The sequence below is a fragment of the Hyla sarda genome, chromosome 2, assembly GCF_029499605.1.
Source record: "Hyla sarda isolate aHylSar1 chromosome 2, aHylSar1.hap1, whole genome shotgun sequence".
NCBI classification, from domain to species: Eukaryota; Metazoa; Chordata; class Amphibia; order Anura; family Hylidae; genus Hyla; species Hyla sarda.
In genome coordinates this window covers 335,475,038-335,493,682 of record NC_079190.1, presented here as the reverse complement: position 1 = coordinate 335,493,682, position 18,645 = coordinate 335,475,038, and the positions used below count along the sequence as shown (strand labels likewise).

Here is an 18,645-nt window from a genome sequence, read left to right as displayed (position 1 = left end):
AGTTCTAACAGGTCTTTTCCCTTTTTATGAATCAAAATTATTGTAGCCTCCAGCATAATCTGAGGTAGCTCCTTAGTAGTCTGGGCCTGTTTTAACACACTACAAAAAATAGGTAAAAAAACATTCCCAAACTCTTGATATATTTGAAAAAGGAGCCCATCAGGATCGGGTGCTGACGACACTCTACTGTCTCTAACTGCCTGACGCAGTTCCTCTACCGTAACTTCCCGCTCTCTAAAAGAGAACATGCATTCTGGCTAATCCCTGGGAGGGCACAAGTTTGTAAATATTCCTCATTTTCTTCTGGAACTCCCTCCGACCTATATGGAGTCGAAAAATATTTCACTAGTACTTCCTGAATTTGACCTGAATCAATAACGAACTCATTTATTTTATTTTTTGTTCTTATTGCTAACATCTCACGTTTTTCCCGTTGGGCTTTAATCAAGTTTGCCTCCAGCTTTCCAGTCCGCCCCCTCCACAAATTTTTATTGACCACTAAAGAATGTTTTTTGTTGAGATTTATTAACCATCCACTTGGCAAATTTTGGGGTATTTGACCTATACAATAATGTTTTTATGAATATTATTTTGTGGTGGTTTTGTTACATAGAAGAAACATCCAGAAACTGTCCAGAGCTGGAGAAAATCCCCATAACAAACATATGCTGCTCTGAACAGTTCCTAAAATGGACAGCAGAGGTCAACAGAGAGCACTGTGGTCATAGCATCAGAGGAAATGCATTTCTTTTTTGGATTTCTCTTTAGTATAAAGCTCCTAAAAAGTCCTGGAAGGATTAAGATTTTTTAATAGAAGTGATTTACAAATCTGTTTAACTTTCTGGCACCAGTTGATTTACCGTAGAAAAAAAAGTTTTCCACGGGAGTACCCCTTTAATGACATAAAACAATCCTTTTTTGAGTCATCAATAATAAACTGGTCATGGGGCATCCCCTGCACGCCTCCCAGAAATTGTTTTTAATCTGCTATTTAAAAAAAAAAGGGAAAACAAACTAACAGATAGCAAGTGTTTTATACTTCAGTGGAGTAGCACAGCTTCAGAGAAAGGAATCCTCTCTGGTGCCACCTAATGGTGATAAGGTCACTGAAAAGTCAATGTTCGGCCCTTCAAAGAGCCTTAAAACATGACTGGGGATTATTAGTCAAGCCAGAATCTCTCCCAGAAGAAAAAGTAACGCTGTGTGGATAATTCTTCCTTTTGGATGAGCTTCTGGCTTGGCTTGTAACCCCTATTCCATGTTTCAAGGCTCTTTAGAGAGCAGGGCATTGACTTTTAGGGACACTATAGCCTAGGTGGTACCTCTCGTCCTCCTGTGGAGAGCTACATTTTTTTAGTTTTTTTTCCAGTGCTGTATAGGATTTGCTGTTTGTAACTAAATGTATGTTATGGTCACTATACTAACTGTATATATGTGTCTATAACTACCTAGTACTCACTTTAATGGTATTGGAGGTTGCAGAAATCAGAGTTTTCTATTATTAGTCGTCTCTATATCATTATCTACATTGGGCTCCTTTCTTTTAAGGGGGTATTCCAGGAAAAAACTTTTTTATATCTATCAACTGGCTCCAGAAAGTTAAACAGATTTGTAAATTACTTCTATTAAAAAACGCCCAGTTTAGAAGAGGTTTGCTATGGGGATTTGCTTCTAAATTGGGCGTTTCCCGAGACAGGTGTCATCAGAGAGGATTTAGACAGAAAAGAACAACCTTAACTTCAGAAGCTCATAAGTACTGAAAGGATTAAGATTTTTTAATAGAAGTAATTTACAAATCAGTTTAACTTTCTGGAGCCAGTTGATATATATATAAAAAAAAAGTTTTTTCCTGGAATACCCCTTTAATAGGGAGAGGTAGGAGGTTCCTGATGTAGGTTGGTCCTCATAAGGAAGACCTTCCTACATTAACAGGTAGTCGGTCTACATAGACCAGCAGGGCCAGATAGGTAGGCCGCCTTATGCAAGAATCCCTTACTTAGGGACTAGCTGATTCTCTCTCAATTTATCGTGTTATCACCTAGTTTATAATTTTGTATGTCCTATATTTTAATACATATCTAATAAAGAAAGAAGTTGTCCAGCACTGCTAAGCAGCGCTGGACAACTTCTTTCCTTGCTACACAACTACAGGTGTGGTCCGCACCAGTCCATGCACTGCTGGACATAGGAGGTGAGCTAAGCATTCGTTCACAGCTTCTATATCTAGTAAAGGCTATATTTTATCACATGACCTAGTGTTTATTCTCCTATTGTCCAGTGCAGTATAGCATGGCCTATAAGATTGCACATACCAGTTGGGTCCTCTCCACAGGTATTCCAGCAGCACCCCCGCAGGGGAATTTATGCATTACATGGTGTTATTGAGGACAATTGATTTTACTTAATTAGACATAGTAGATTAGAGCTATCCATAGAATAGATTTATGTGCTGTAAAAATCAGAAGAAAATGATTCATGAGCCCTGAGTAGGTGTAAACCAAAGCTCTTTGATTCTAAACCTATTCCATCATTTTACCCTGCTATAGTTTTATATGTCTTAAGATGCGTTAATAAAATATCCACAATATTGTGTCTTTGCAGAGCAAGGAGATAGGTCTGCAGCTGCAGGAGGACCTAATGAAAGTGTTAAATGAGCTGTACACGGTAAGTCCTGGGGATTTGCATCATGGTTATCGAACTCCTACTGGGGATATATACAGCTCCGGAGAACAATGCCCAATAGCTCTTCTCTCAGATCCATCTGGAGAATCGGTATTAAATCCATTTTACGGGGACTGTTGCGATCTCTGCGATTGTGCAGAATTGGGGTTGATCTTGGTCACTTAATCAGATAAAAGCCGCACTGAGTAACATCATTAATAATAATCAGACTAAAATTCTCTTTATTAAAAACTGCTTGAGCTTTCAGGATTGGTGTGCTGATATTACTTTAATCCTTACAGAGCTGGAGAAAGGCTTTTCCGATTCCCAGTTGTCATTGTTCCCTATGTATGGCAGACAATCATGATATAGTCCTGTTTTTTTAACATCAATTATTCAATTTATTATTTAATTATTCAAAAGATAGAATAACAGGATTTTACCATTAACTCCAGACTCGCATGGGAAAAGGTGGTATGGCTGGCATTCATGTTAGCGCTCATTTGTACCCCCATAAATTGGGAATATTTCAGCTATATATTTCATTGTTTTAGCAGTGTTGGATTTTTGTGCGCAGAAATCGAACCTGTTTTGTATTATAGTTGTGTTTATAGCAACACATTTATTCTTTTCCGTAAACTATTTTCGGGTCACATTCACACAGGGCATTTGCGACACATTTTTTTGCTTTAGTGAGTTACACATGATTAGTACCGTATTTTTCGCCCTATAGGACGCACCCTATTTTAAAGGTCCAAAATCTAGAAAAAAAAAGATTCTGAACCCAACAGTGATCTTCAACCTGCGGACCTCCAGATGTTGCAAAACTACAATTCCCAGCATGTCTGGGCATGCTGGGAGTTGTAGTTTTGCAACATCTGGAGGTCCGCAGGTTGAAGACCACTGAATAGGAGGTAGTACTCACGTGTCCCCGCCGCTCCGGACCAGTCACCGCTGCCCTGGATGTCGCTCCATCGCTGTCACCGCGTCCCCGTGGTGTGACGGGACGGCGTGCGCGATGACGTGATGATCCCGGCACGGAGCAGACACCGAGGAGGCAGGTAAGGTCCCTCCCGGTGTCCTGTAAGCTGTTCGGGACGCCGCGATTTCACCGCGGCGGTCCCGAACAGCCCGACGGGTTAGTGTTATTTTCGCTTCAGATGCGGCGGTCAGCTTTGGTTGCCGCGTCTGAAGGGTTAATACAGGGCATCACCGCGATCGGTGATGTCCTGTATTAGCGGCGGGTCCCGGCCGTTGATGGCCGCAGTTTTGGGGAAGAAAAAGTGCGTCTTATACGGTGAAAAATACGGTAAATAGTTCTTTATGAAATTCCCATTTATGTTATATTGTTTTCTGCGGAGGCCTTTAAAACTGAAGTATTACCTGGGCGTGACATTCATATAGCTTTTGTTTTTGATAGTTTTCTCTAAATATAGATTTTTTTTATTCATAAAAAATATTGTGTAAAGTCAGGGAACCATGTGTGTTTAGGCAGGGCCAGATCATGGTTTGTAGAGACCCCAGAACAAAAACATCTGTTGGGGCCCATAATAATTTTCTATCAAGTGGTATCTGCAACCACTGCAGTTTCTGTCAGTCAGTAGGACTACAACCCCAACTATCTGTATGCTAGGAGTTTTAGTCCTGGAATACATACATGTCTTCAGCCCCCGGCTATAACCCAATTTAAAGCATACCTGTCATATCACAGAAAAAAATATAATACTTATGTATGTTACTCACTGCAGATTCTTTGTGTCTTTTTATGTGTCTAGCTCCTCATTTGGTTTACAAATCCCTCTGTTCCACTGCTTACTCATTCTGACATCCACTGCTCAGGAAGGGTTGTGTCAGAGGCAAGCACTGAGCCCACCCTTATTTACCATGTTTTCACTTCCTCCCTGAGTCTGCTGTGCTGGGTCTCTTTATCCAAACACTGCATGCTGCTCTGTAATCCCCTCTGCTCTGTTTTCCTCAATGGAACTGAGCCGAAATACCACACACAACCTGGGAACAGATGTGGCACTGTTTTTGAAATAAATCATCTCTGTTTTTCTAATCCTGGATATCCCCTTTTAATGTCTTGCCAAAATGTAAAATATATACAGTGACCCTCCGACCTACGATGGCCCCGACATACCATCATTTCAACATACGATGGCCTCTCAGGCAGCATCAACAAACGATGCTTTTGTATGTCGGGGCCATCGCATAAACTGCTATCCAGCAGCGCAGACTGCTTCAGCTGCCACCGGATAGCAGTTTACGCTGCTCTGTGTGGTACGCTGACGATCACTTACCTGTCCTCGGGGCTCCGGCGCGTCCTCTTCGGGATCCCCTGCATTGTCGGCGCTCTCCATCGTCATCATCCCGTCACTGCGCACGCCATCCTGTCATCCAATAGGAGCGGCGTGTGTAACAATGTGATGGCGGCGACGGAGAGCGAGGATGCCGGGGAAGCGGAGGCCTTGTCGGGGACGCGGCGACAGCAATGGAGGGCGTCATCCAGGGCAGCGGTGACAGTCCGGAGCGGCAGGGACAGATGAGTATAACTTCCAATACCAGTGGTCTACAACCTGCGAACCTCCAGATGTTGCAAAACTACAACTCCCAGCATGCCCGGACAGCCGTTGGCTGTCCGGGCATGCTTGGTGTTGTAGTTTTGCAACATCTGGAGGTCCGCAGGTTGTAGATCACTGTCCTATACTTTACATTACGATGGTTTCAACAAACGATGGTCCATTTGGAACGGATTACCATTGTATGTTGAGGGACCACTATACAAAGTTTCTGACAGTGTACATTTAAAAGCCAGCCACAACTCTTTTGAGGGTTGTTTTAAAAAAAATATATATATATAATAATTAACCTTTTTTTTTCCCCAGGTCATGAAAACTTATCACATGTATAATGCAGATAGCATCTCGGCCCAGAGTAAGCTGAAGGAGGCAGAGAAACAGGAGGAGAAACAGATGAGCCGATCGGTTAGACAGGAAGATCGCCAGACTCCTCGCTCCCCAGACGCTGCCACCAGTGTCCGCTTAGAAGAAAAACACATTAGGCGCAGCTCGGTTCGAAAAATTGAGAAGATGAAAGAAAAGGTAAAAATAATCATTATTTGCTCATTAACATTACATTTCTGTGCCTGATTCTTTTGGCACCATTACAAGTGCCATTATCATCCACAAAGTCTCAGTACGTCCCTTTTTTTTTTTTTTGGACTATTTCAGCGTCAAGCCAAATACACCGAAAACAAGGTGAAGGCCATCAAAGCTCGTAATGAGTATGTACTGGCACTGGAAGCCACTAATGCGTCTGTCTTCAAATACTACATTCATGACTTGTCTGACCTCATCGATGTAAGTATTACTGGTTCTCCTGATTTTTTTATTATTTTTTTTTATAGAATATAAATGCAAAAATTATGCTCCCTAACTATTTTATACCAATGATATAGTTACTTAGGATATAACTGTAATACTGTGGCATGTTGCATAAATAAAATCGTCAATCAAATACTTTTTCTTTTTTTTATTTATTTAAAATATATTTATTTAAAATAAAAACAAATAGGCAAAAATGTAGTAAAGAGATTTATCAAAACCTGTGCAGAGGGAAAGTTTCCTAGTTGCCCATAGCAACCAATCAGATCACTTCTTTCATTTTGCAGAGGCCTTGTTAAAAATGAAAGAAGTGAGCTGATTGGTTGCTATGGGCAACTGGGCAACGTTCCCTCTGCACAGGTTTTGATAAATCTCCCCCAATAGGTTGTGACCATCCTGTAGAATCCTGAAGAATACAAAATGGGCTGGAGAAAGAAATGAGGGAAAGAAAATGTGAATTTTTTAAACTGACTGCTATCTATGTCAATCACCCAAGAGATGACTGTTGAAACGAAGAACACAATTCTTTTGCCACGTTATGTTATCAAATAAAATACTTGGCAAAGAACCAATATCTATTCCAGTATATACACTGACCATGTACAGACAGTCATGGTCGTAAATGTTGGCACCCCTGAAATGTTTCTATAAAATGAAGTATTTCTCACAGAAAAGGATTTGCTATACACGTGTTTATTCCCTTTGTGTGTATAGCAACTAAACCAAAAAAGCCAGGAAAAAAGCAAATTGGACATAATGTCACGCCAAACTACAAAAATGGGCTGGCCAAAATTATTGGCACCCTTAACTTAATATTTGGTTGCACACCCTTTGGAAAAAATAAGTGAAATCAGCTGCTTCCTATAATCATCAATAAGCTTCTTACACCTCTCAGCTGGAATGTTGGACCACTCTTTGGTTGCAAACTGCTCCAGGTCTCTCTTATTGGAAGGACGCCTTTTCCCAACAGCAATTTTAAGATCACTCCACAGGTGTTCAATGGGATTTAGATCTGGACTCATTGCTGGCCACTTCAGAACTCTCCAGCGCTTTGTTGCCATCCATTTCTGGGTGCTTTTTGATGTATGTTTGGGGTCATTGTCCTGCTGGAAGACCCAAGATCTCGGGCGCAAACCCAGCTTTCTGACACTGGGCTGCACAGTGCGACCCAAAATCCATTGGTAATCCTCAGATTTCATGATGCCTTGTACACATTCAAGGCACCCAGTGCGAGAGGCAGCAAAACAACCCCAAAACATCATTGAACCTCCATCATATTTCACTGTTTTTGATAAACAGTAGAATGATGTGCTTTACCAAAAAACTCTATCTTGGTCTCATCTGTCCACAAGACTTTTTCCCAGAAGGATTTTGGCTTACTCAAGTTCATTTTGACAAAATGTAGTCTTGCTTTTTTATGTCTCTGTGTCAGCAGTGGGGTCCTCCTGGGTCTCCTGACATAGCGTTTCAGTTCATTTAAATGTCGACGGATAGTTCGCGCTGACACTGATGCTCCCTGAGCCTGCAGGAGAGCTTTAATATCTTTGGAACTTGTTTGGGGCTGCTTGTCCACTATCCGGACTATCCTGCATTGACACTTTTCATCCGTTTTTCTCTTCCGTCCATGCCCAGGAAGATTAGCTACAGTTTGCAAACTTCTTGATAATGTTGCGCACTGTGGACAAAGACAAATCTAGATCTCTGGGGATGGACTTGTAACCTTGAGATTGTTGATATTTTTCCACAATTTTTGTTCTCAAGTCCTCAGACAGTTCTCTTCTCCTCTTTCTGTTGACTATGCTTAGTGTGGCACACAGACACACAATGCAAAGACTAAGTGAACTTCTCTCCTTTTTATCTGCTTTCAGGTTGGATTTTTATATTGCCCACACCTGTTACTTGTCCTTGGTGAGTTTAAAAGGAGCATCACAGGAGTATGATGAGACCATATGTCCAATTTGCTTTTTTCCCTCCTTTTTTGGTTTAGTTCCAATACACACAAAGGGAATAAACATGTATATAGCAAAACATGTGTTACTACAATCCTTTTCTGTGAGAAATACTTCATTTTCTAGAAAAATTTCAGGGGTGCCAACATTTACGGCCATGACAGCCATGTAGTTACAGTATGTATGCAGAATGCAGGACACGGAAACAGACTTGTAGAGCCCTAAATTACACCTGCAGGTCAAAGATTTATGGGCTCAGTTATCCATTCACATAGGAAAATGGGTACACCGCTATTGCTGGTATGGCAATAAAAAGTTCACGGTCACTTTGTCCTGAGTAGGCAGTAAAATAGAAATGTTAATGATCCTTGCAGTGGCTGTATATAGCGCATAGATGGCTGTTATGGACGTATTAAAGTACAGGGCATAATGTGAAGGAAATTCACACCAGATAGCTTTATCACCATGACCTTATAAAATCTCTGAAGCTATAAGCATGCCATTCTGCCATTACTTCCATTTCCTTATGAAGCTACATATTTATCCGAGTTCAAATCTTTGCCCCATTTACATGTGTAGTGGAGGTAGCATGTGGAGCTTTTCCCGTCACCAATCTGTTGGACAGCTTGAGGGTAGCCCAACATACCCCACTGATATTTGATGTAATATTATTGTGTCAATAGCTTTTTAACTGCAATGTGAACAGCGCCTCATATTGACAGCTAGGACTCGTGCTTCAGTTGACTACACAGCATTGAAGTGCACAATAATAAATAGGGGTGTACATATAGATTTTATACACAACTGTCTAATTCACTGTAGTATTCAGCAACCCCAAACAGGACTATAGATTATTCAAAAAGGTAATATGGGTGATAATGATTTCACAGCATAAATATTTAAAAAATTACTTAAATGGGTTATGTAGTCGTAGATAGGGATCGACCGATATCGATTTTTTAGGACCGATACCGATAATATGTGGAGGTCAGGGCCGATAGCCGATAACTTTTACCGATATTTTGGTATAAGTTATCGGCTATTTATCCCCCCTGCGACACCTCTGCAGATCATTGATTCAAAGCGGGCGCTTTAAATCAATGAACTGCAGCGGATTTTGCGGTGCCATAGGCCACCACCCGCTTCTCTCCCCCTGCCTGTCCAGGGGTCCTCCTGAGTCTTATCAGCGCGACCGCTTCCCCCCCACCAACGCACCGCGCGCACCACGCCGCACCCCCCACCGCACCGCACCACGTCGCACCCCCCCCCCGGCCCCATTGCCTCCCCCATCCCCGGTTTTATAATTGCCTGTTCCCGGGGTCCACTCTACATCTGGCTCCGCTGGCGTCCTCCTGAGCTGTCACTGTGCGCACTGACGGTGACGGCGCGTTGAGGACGTCACTCGTCATTGCGCACAGCATAACACAGGACGCAGCAAGAGCCAGAAGTAGCTTGGACCCCGGCCCCCGGGAACAGGTAATTATAAAACCGGGGATGGGGGAGGCAATGGGGCCGGGGCGGTGCGGTGGGGGGTGCGACGCGGTGCGGTGCGTCGGTGGGGGGGCGGGTGCGGTGAGTGTTGCAGTGCGGGGCATTATCGGACTATCGGCAAGGTAATTGCCGATACCGATAACGCCCAAAATCGTGAATATAGGCCGATAATCGGTCGATCCCTAGTCGTAGAGTGTTTTTTCTTTTTACATATGCGCATTCTGTTCTTAAAATAAAAAAATAAAAAAAATAAAACCTTTACGTTCCTCCGGTGCTCCTCCGGTGCCTCCTGTGTTCTGCTCCCATCCTCCGGTGCGACCCTTTGCTGGTGCTGGGGGGCAATCTGTCACACTGCAGCTTAGTGAATTGCTTGAAGTATTGATGTGCCAGTGATTGGCTGTGGTGCAATGTGACAAAAGGCCATACTCAATGTAGCTGCTTATAACTGCACCATAGAGAAGGCATACAAAGAATAAATACTTTTAAGCCAAACTGTAAATTTCCTGGATCTTTGCCAAGAGTCAAGGAGGCAGTGCCTGGCTGCCCAAGTGCCACAGTCTGCCATGCCTCCTCACTCGCCCTCCCCTCCCAGACCCTCATTGGTTGATGTACAGTGCTCTGTATGTCATTAAAGAAAGGTCTGCAGCTTTTAGCAGCAAATATAGCTAACCAATTCCCTTTAAAAATGTGGTTACATCATATATGTGAGGCCTTTGCATATGCATGGTATGTGTATCAGTGTTATATCTATGTTCGTTATGCTCTTAGTGCTGTGACCTGGGCTACCACTCAAGCTTGCATCGTGCTCTCCGCACCTTCCTTTCTGCTGAGTTTAACCTACAGCACTCCAAGCAAGAGGGACTGGAAGCCCTGGAAAATGCCACAGAAAACTTAGATGCTTCTACAGACAAGCATCGTCTCATGGAATCATCCAATAGTGTCTTCTGCCCTCCTGTGAGGTTTGAGTTCCAGCCACACATGGGGGATACAGTAAGTACCATTGCATGGCAGTCTATAAAAAAACAAAATCCAAAGAATAATTCTCAAGGGTCCTGAGACATATCATATTAGATGTCTTTATGGTTACTGAAAGCCAAAATGGTGGTCCAATCACTTGAAAAGCCTTTAAGACTTTGCTTACTAAAGTTCTCTTTGACGCACCCTATAAGAAGTAAAAACATTGTGCTGCCAAATGATGATGTGAAAAATTATTAAAACTAACCGTATGTATATAGAGTCATACGAAACCAGATGTATATAACCTACGGACTAGAAAGTGCCAAAAACTGAGTAGGTGCCGTAAAATATAACTTTTAATATGATGTTAAAAATTCACCAAAAATAATAAAGGATGGTGTATATAAAGTGATGCCAACCAAAAGTATAAATAAGAAAGGGAGGGGACACAAGATGCAGCTCCCCTATCTCGCATATAGGTCCTTATGTCTGTACACCAGGATAACACCAATTGCAACCCCTTACTTATGACCCAACACGTTTCTGTTCTATCAGAACTTCATCAGGGGTATTCTATAGGGCACAGGTATTATAACACAAGAGCAATATAAATGACTGGTGTCAGAAGATCTTATAAGGAGACCGCACAAATAATAGCAGCAGGCCCAAGTATTCCTAAAGTACAGTATAATATAAATTGCACAAATTGTAAAGAATTTGAAAATTCACAAGATAACAACCCCTTGCAGGAATGATAACCTGCTAATGGACGATACCAGTATACCAGGGGGTACCAATGAGCTCCTCATTCACCATACTGTCCATCTATAAGGGCCATCTAGCTGCTGCATAATAGGACGCGGTCTGCCAGGTAAACTCTGTAGTGGCAGAGTGCCCGTACCACTGCAGAGTTTACCTGGCAGACCGCGTCCTATTATGCAGCAGCTAGATGGCCCTTATAGATGGACAGTATGGTGAATGAGGAGCTCATTGGTACCCCCTGGTATACTGGTATCGTCCATTAGCAGGTTATCATTCCTGCAAGGGGTTGTTATCTTGTGAATTTTCAAATTCTTTACAATTTGTGCAATTTATATTATACTGTACTTTAGGAATACTTGGACCTGCTGCTATTATTTGTGCGGTCTCCTTATAAGATCTTCTGACACCTGTCATTTATATTGCTCTTGTGTTATAATACCTGTGCCCTATAGAATACCCCTGATGAAGTTCTGATGGAACAGAAATGCGTTGGGTCATAAGTAAGGGGTTGCAATTGGTGTTATCCTGGTGTACAGACATAAGGACCTATATGCGAGATAGGGGAGCTGCATCTTGTGTCCCCTCCCTTTCTTATTTATACTTTTGGTTGGCATCACTTTATATACACCATCCTTTATTATTTTTGGTGAATTTTTATCATCCTATTAAAAGTTATATTTTACGGCACCTACTCAGTTTTTGGCAAAAGATGATGTGGCCTCATGCTGATGATGACTTGGACCCTGATAACACGGTTTTAATCCTTTATTGTTAGAGTTACTGTAATTAAAACCAACCTTTAACATGCAGATTATACATGTCAAAAATTGTTGATCGCACATGGTCTCTCTTGAGAACTGCTGTGATCGTGCATTATTAGCTGGGAAAGCGGGCATTATTGTGCTCTGCTGTTCGGTCATCCAAGAGATCCGTGAGATCCACATAGACTTCTATGATGACCAAGCGCAATGCCGCCCATTCCCCCACCAATAACTCAGGATTGCAGCATATCTTAGGAGTGAAACCAGTGCGATCAACAACTTTTGGCATGTATGATCGACGTGTCAAAAGTTGTCTTTAGGGTCTATTCACACGTGTAGTATTCTAGGCAGATTTGATGCGCAGGATTTTCTGCTGCATATTTCAGTGTAAACTGAATGACTGAACACAGCTTGAAATCCTGCGCATCAAATCTGCACAGAATACTGTATGTGTGAATAGACCCTAAATGACAGTAACACTTGAAAGATCACAATATCAGAAAGAAACTAGTGGACACATACAAATTGCTTTTTGAGTATCTATTGAATATTGTTAGTCAGTGACTAATTCTTTTTTGGTCTCTAGGTCTCTCAGCTGTGCCCACAGCAACCTCTTCAGGGAGAGTTGGCGCAGAGGTGCCAGCAGCTGCAGAGTCGGTTGTCTACATTACTTATAGAAAATGAAGAGGTATGTCGTTATTTCTACATTCTGGTAGCCTATAAATATTGCGGTGTGTATACTGATGTTTTCCTTGTTTCTTAGGTCTATCCTCTATGTATATATTGGGATAATCTTCTTATACTATCAAGTACCGTATTTTTCGCCAAATAAAATGCTCCGGCATATAAGACGCACACAATTTTAAAGGAGGAAAATCTAGAAAAAATTGATTCTGAACCAAATACAATGTAAAGTATAGGACAGTGATCTTCAACCTGCGGACCTCCAGATGTTGGAAAACTTCAACTCCCAGGAGTTGTAGTTTTGCAACATCTGGAGGTCCGCAGGTTGAAGACCACTGGTATAGGAGGTAATACTCACGTGTCCCCGCCGCTCCGGACCTGTCACCGCTCCCCTGGATGTTGCCCTTCATCGCTGTCGCCGCATCCCCGGGGTGTCCCAGTCGCTCCGGAACGTCTCTGCTGCCCAGTATCCTCGCTCTCCGTCGCCGCCATCACGTCGTTACGCACGCCGCTCCTATTGGATGACGGGACGGCGTGCGTAATGACGACGAAGGAGAGCGCCCGCCATGCAGGGGATCCCAGCACTGAGCAGTCATTCGCCGATCGGACACCGAGGAGGCAGGTAATGTCCCTCCCGGTGTCCTGTAAGCTGTTCGGGATGCCGCGATTTCACCGCGGCGGTCCCAAACAGCCCGACTGACGACTGAGCAGCCGGGTTAGTGTCAATTTCGCTCCAGACGCAGCGGTCAGCTTTGATTGCCGCGTCTGAAGGGTTAATATAGGGCATCACCGATCGGTGATGTCCTGTATTAGCCGCAGGTCCCGGCCGTTGATGGCCGCAGGGACCGCCGCGATAGGACAGGGTTTTAATGTGTATTTGCCGTATGAGACGCACCAACTCCCCCCCCCCCCCCAGTTTTGGGGAAGAAAAAGTGCGTCTTATACGGCGAAAAATACAGTAACTTTGTAGATAATTTGTCTACCTTTCTTGCTGATCTTGCGTTACACTTTGAAATAAAACCCATTCTCATTCAGAGCCAAATTTTTGGCTCTTGAACTTGCTTATTCCAAGTGTGAACAGAACATGTTCTGATGGTTTACATACTAGGAAGACTAGTCCGATGTAAGAACTATTCAGAAGTTACCTAGCCCACATTCCACCAAATAGAATAGCATTTCATGAACTCAGCTAAGCTGTTATGGATGAGTGTCAGCAAAGTTCTAGCAGTAACCTGCTGGATTGTGAATGCAGCTCTGGGCTAGAATTCAGTCTGTAACCCCTAGATCAGCACGAGATAAAGAAAAAATATTTGCTAAGTATTTTAGGACTTACTTAGCTAGATTTTATCTGTATGCAAACTGTAAAATGTCCAGAGGTGAAACTATGAACAAATGATAGGAATATGAGAAGCAGGAAGAGCTCTAGAGCAAACTTTACTTGCCAGTCTTTGTCTGTGGAGACCACAGATCGCAATGCTGGGGATGGTTTAGTCTATATCTCTTAAATGAATTCATCACACCTGTCATATTAAGTGAATAATACTGTCACGTGGAGCTTAAAGGGGTACTCCCGTGGAAAAATTTTTTTTTAAATCAACTGGTACCAGAAAGGGTGCATTCACACCACGTTTTGTACATACGGGTGCCGGATCCGGAGGGAGTGGGGCAAACCGGGCACTCTGAGCCGACCGGAGTACGGGAACTGAGCCGACTGGAGTCACCGTTTGACTCCGGTCGGGTCATTAAAGTAAATGGAGTCACGGGCTGATCCGGCCGGGGTACGGGAGCGCCCGGTTTGGCCCTCCCCCCCCCCCCCCCCCCCCCCCGCCGGATCCGGCACCCGTATGTACAAAACGTGGTGTGAATGCACCCAAAGTTAAACAGATTTGTAAATAACTTCTATAAAAAAAGGAGGAAATGTTTTTCTTTTTGGATTTCTCTGATGTCACGACCACAGGGCTCTCTGCTGACCTCTGCTGTCCATTTTAGGAACTGTCCAGAGCAGCATATGTTTGCTATGGGGATTTTCAATACCTGGTTTTTCAATACCTGGATAACCCCTTGGACTTTATTTTATTGTTGGACATCAATATCGGATGCCTCAGTGGTTAGCACGGAGTGTACAGGGCTGCGGAATCTGTGTGCGCTATATAAATAAAGAATTATTATTAACATTATTATTAATGTGATTGTTATCAGATCAGTGAGGGTCTGACACTGGGAAAAGCCCTTTTGATCAGCGAATTAAGGCCAGTTTGACACAATGGAATTTCAGACCGTAATGCCACTCAGGAATTTTGGTTGGAAATTCCACTGTATGAGGGTAACATGCAGGTGAAGGGGTTTACCGTTAACCCATTCACACTGCTGAATTTTCTTTGCTGAATTTCCGACAGAAAATTCCAATCAAATAATTCCGCCAGAACATTGAATCTGCTCAATGTTCTTGCCGAATCTGCTTCACAGACATTGGCATCTGGGTTGGCAATGTCCTTACGGCCCTAATGCCGACTGATTCAGTCGTCGCTGCCTGTATTCGGAATCTCTGGCCAGAAATTCTGAAGTGCAAACCCAACTTAAAGGAGAAATGCGGCGCAAAACTTTTAACTTCATCTGTGCCCGGGCTGCAAAAACTTAAAAAACAAACTTTGACTCACCTTCCTATGTTCCCCCGTTGTGCCGATATCAGTGTCCCGGTCTTTCGGCGCTGCTCGGCTCCCTGCTTCTTAGGCTCAGAATGTCACACTGCAGTCAACGTATAGCTGGCTGCAGCGATGTCCCGCCTCGGCCAGTGATAGGCTGAGCGCACTGGGCAGCAGGCGGGGCCCGAGCTCCTTACATGACAGTGTGCTCAGCCTATCACCGGCCGAGGCTGGACATCACTGCGGCTGGCGATATGTTAACTGCAGTGTGACATTCCGAGCCTAAGAAGACGGGGCAGTAGCACTTTTGCAAGGGCAGTGGCCTATACACTCCTTTCCAGGGGCAGCTCCATACATTTGATAGTGACTGTATCTGGTATTGCAGCTTGCCCTATTGAAATGAATCAGCTAATTGGTGGCCGTGCCAGGAGGTAGACTCTTGCTGATCTGTTTAATAGGCAACTAATAACAAATAACATTTCCCAGAAACCTCCCAACATGCCTGTATAGTAAATGCTAGTATATTCCCCAATAAATACGTGTATGTTACCATTTTCCCTGTCCTATAGGTATGTCCCTACACAATGACAATGCTGATTATGTCAGACTGTGAAGGGACACAACACGAGGGAAGAAAGGATGGTTATGCCCAGTCATTAGCTACTACACATTTCTAAGAAGCATACCTTAAGAATAGCAGAACTTGCAATTTAAAGAATTGATGCTCCAGAATTATTGTTGTACAGGACAGCTGACTAGTCCACTTTGCAAACCATACACCCATTCATCATACATATTCTAGTTGTCGTCTTCTGCTGATTGTAGGAGAATTGATTAAATCTGATTGGTTGCTGTGTGTTTTTATTGTATATTTTTTTCTATACAATAGCGTACAAGTTTATAAAGTTAGCTACCATACGCACAGATTTATTTCCGGCGATAATTCATGCTGGATCTTGTAAGCAAAGTAGAATTTGACTTTTGCTGAGATTCATGAGGATTTTCCAGTAATAGAAGCCATAAGTACTAAGTGCCATATTTTCAACATGTGGCAGCAACACGGGCCGTAAATCATATTGAACGCACAAAGGATTTTTTGTACTTTCTTAGAAGACTTCAAAACGTGCACTTTGCGTGTTTCAAGTGCCTTGTGTCCAAATGTAATCCATTTTTCTACATAGGCTTCTAGTGCTAGGCTTACAGCTAAGAGATGGCAGTCTGTTCACAGTCTAAGTATGTGTGGTCTAAAGTCTACACAACTACTTATTAAGCTTGTAAGGATAATGGAACCCTTCAGTTAATATGGACTGAAGATGGCAGTAAGTCAGTCTGATTATAGAATTTTCCAACTACGCAAGGGCCTGGATGTTGTTCCTTTTATCCCATTGTCAACCACCATTAGTCAACTGGATGCTGGCCCAAGCCAATGCTGTATAAGCCAATCTTGCAATTGCGATGTTGGGGTTTGAAGATATTGGGGGAGATACTTCAAAACCTGTGAAGAGGAAAAGTTACCCAGTGCAACCAGTCAAATCACTTCTTTCATTTTTGAGAGGCCCTTTCGAAAATGAAAGAAGGAATCTGATTGGTTGCTATGGGCAACTTTTCCTCTGCACAGGGCCATTGGGCCTTCAAACCCTAGTAAGAGTGAAATAAATCTGCCATTACTTGGTGTCCATAGAGCAGTACAGTACATGAAGCACAGGTAGAGATCAGTACAGCATGTTACACAGCCAGCACAGGGAAGAGGCGGGTATAGTGCATACAGTAGTGCTGGGCAGTATACCGGTTCATACTGAATACCAAATTTTTTTTCCTGCACGATATAAATTTTTCCCATACCGCAATACCGGTTGGGCCCCTTCCCCCCCCCCCGAATGAATGAATTATCAGCAGCAGCCCACATCGGGGAACTAATCATATGTCACCTGCAAGCGCTCCTCTCCTCATCCTCCTGTGAGTTGTGGGCCGCCGGCGCTGGAAATCTGTACTGTACTACATATTCAAGTGCCCGGGCTGCAAAAATAAACAAAGTAAACTTTAACTTACCTTCCTATGTTCCCCCATGGGGGGGGGGGGGTTAGAGAAGCAGCGCCCACGGGTCAAATGATGGGGGGGGAGACGCTTAGAGAAGCAGCACCCACGGGTCACATGATTGGGGGGGGTGGAAAATACTGTGGAACCACCATAACTTACAAAAATACCGTGATACACATTTCTGGTCATACCGCCCAGCTCTAGCATACAGCACAAGTAGAGGGTAGATTCAATACATGGAACACAGATGGAGCAGATACAGTGCATGTAGGGCAGGTGGGGAGTGGGTACAGTGCATGCAGCACTCATGGAGGATGGGACTAGTGCATGTAATCATTCATGGAGGATGGGGCTAGTGCATGTAGCATTCATGGAAGATGGGACTAGTGCATGTAGCATTCATGGAGGATGGGACTAGTGCATGTAGCATTCATGGAGGATGGGACTAGTGCATGTAGCATTCATGGAGGATGGGACTAGTGCATGTAGCATTCATGGAGGATGGGACTAGTGCATGTAGCATTCATGGAGGAGGGGACTAGTGCATGTAGCATTCATGGAGGAGGGGACTAGTGCATGTAGCATTCATGGAGGATGGGACTAGTGCATGTAGCATTCATGGAGGAGGGGACTAGTGCATGTAGCATTCATGGAGGATGGGGCTAGTGCATGTAGCATTCATGGAAGATGGGACTAGTGCATGTAGCATTCATGGAGGATGGGACTAGTGCATGTAGCATTCATGGAGGATGGGACTAGTGCATGTAGCATTCATGGAGGATGGGACTAGTGCATGTAGCATTCATGGAGGATGGGACTAGTGCATGTAGCATTCATGGAGGAGGGGACTAGTGCATGTAGCATTCATGGAGGAGGGGACTAGTGCATGTAGCATTCATGGAGGATGGGACTAGTGCATGCAGCACTCATGGAGGATGGGACTAGTGCATGTAGCACTCATGGAGGATGGGACTAGTGCATGTAGCACTCATGGAGGATGGGACTAGTGCATGTAGCATTAATGGAGGATGGGACTAGTGCATGTAGCGTTCATGGAGGATGGGACTAGTGCATGTAGCGTTCATGGAGGATGGGACTAGTGCATGTAGCGTTCATGGAGGATGGGACTAGTGCTTGTAGCGTTCACTGAGGATGGGACAAGTGCATGTAGGGTTCACAGAGGATGGGACTAGTGCATGTAGCATTCATGGAGGATGGGACTAGTGCATGTAGCGTTCACGGAGGATGGGACTAGTGCATGTAGCGTTCATGGAGGATGGGGCTAGTGCATGTAGCATTCATGGAAGATGGGACTAGT

At 43.7% G+C, this 18,645-nt stretch overlaps 1 protein-coding gene across 3 annotated transcripts in view; it reads left to right on the top strand.

The window, feature by feature from the left end:
• SRGAP2 (SLIT-ROBO Rho GTPase activating protein 2) overlaps positions 1-18,645 on the top strand; it is a 136,604-nt gene that overhangs the window by 93,881 nt on the left and 24,078 nt on the right. For all 3 annotated transcript variants that reach the window (XM_056558009.1, XM_056558010.1, XM_056558011.1), the window contains 5 exons: positions 2,602-2,664; positions 5,547-5,762; positions 5,892-6,020; positions 10,253-10,474; positions 12,551-12,652. In XM_056558009.1, the coding sequence (XP_056413984.1) occupies positions 2,602-2,664; positions 5,547-5,762; positions 5,892-6,020; positions 10,253-10,474; positions 12,551-12,652 (732 nt within the window). The remainder of the gene's footprint in view (positions 1-2,601; positions 2,665-5,546; positions 5,763-5,891; positions 6,021-10,252; positions 10,475-12,550; positions 12,653-18,645) is intronic.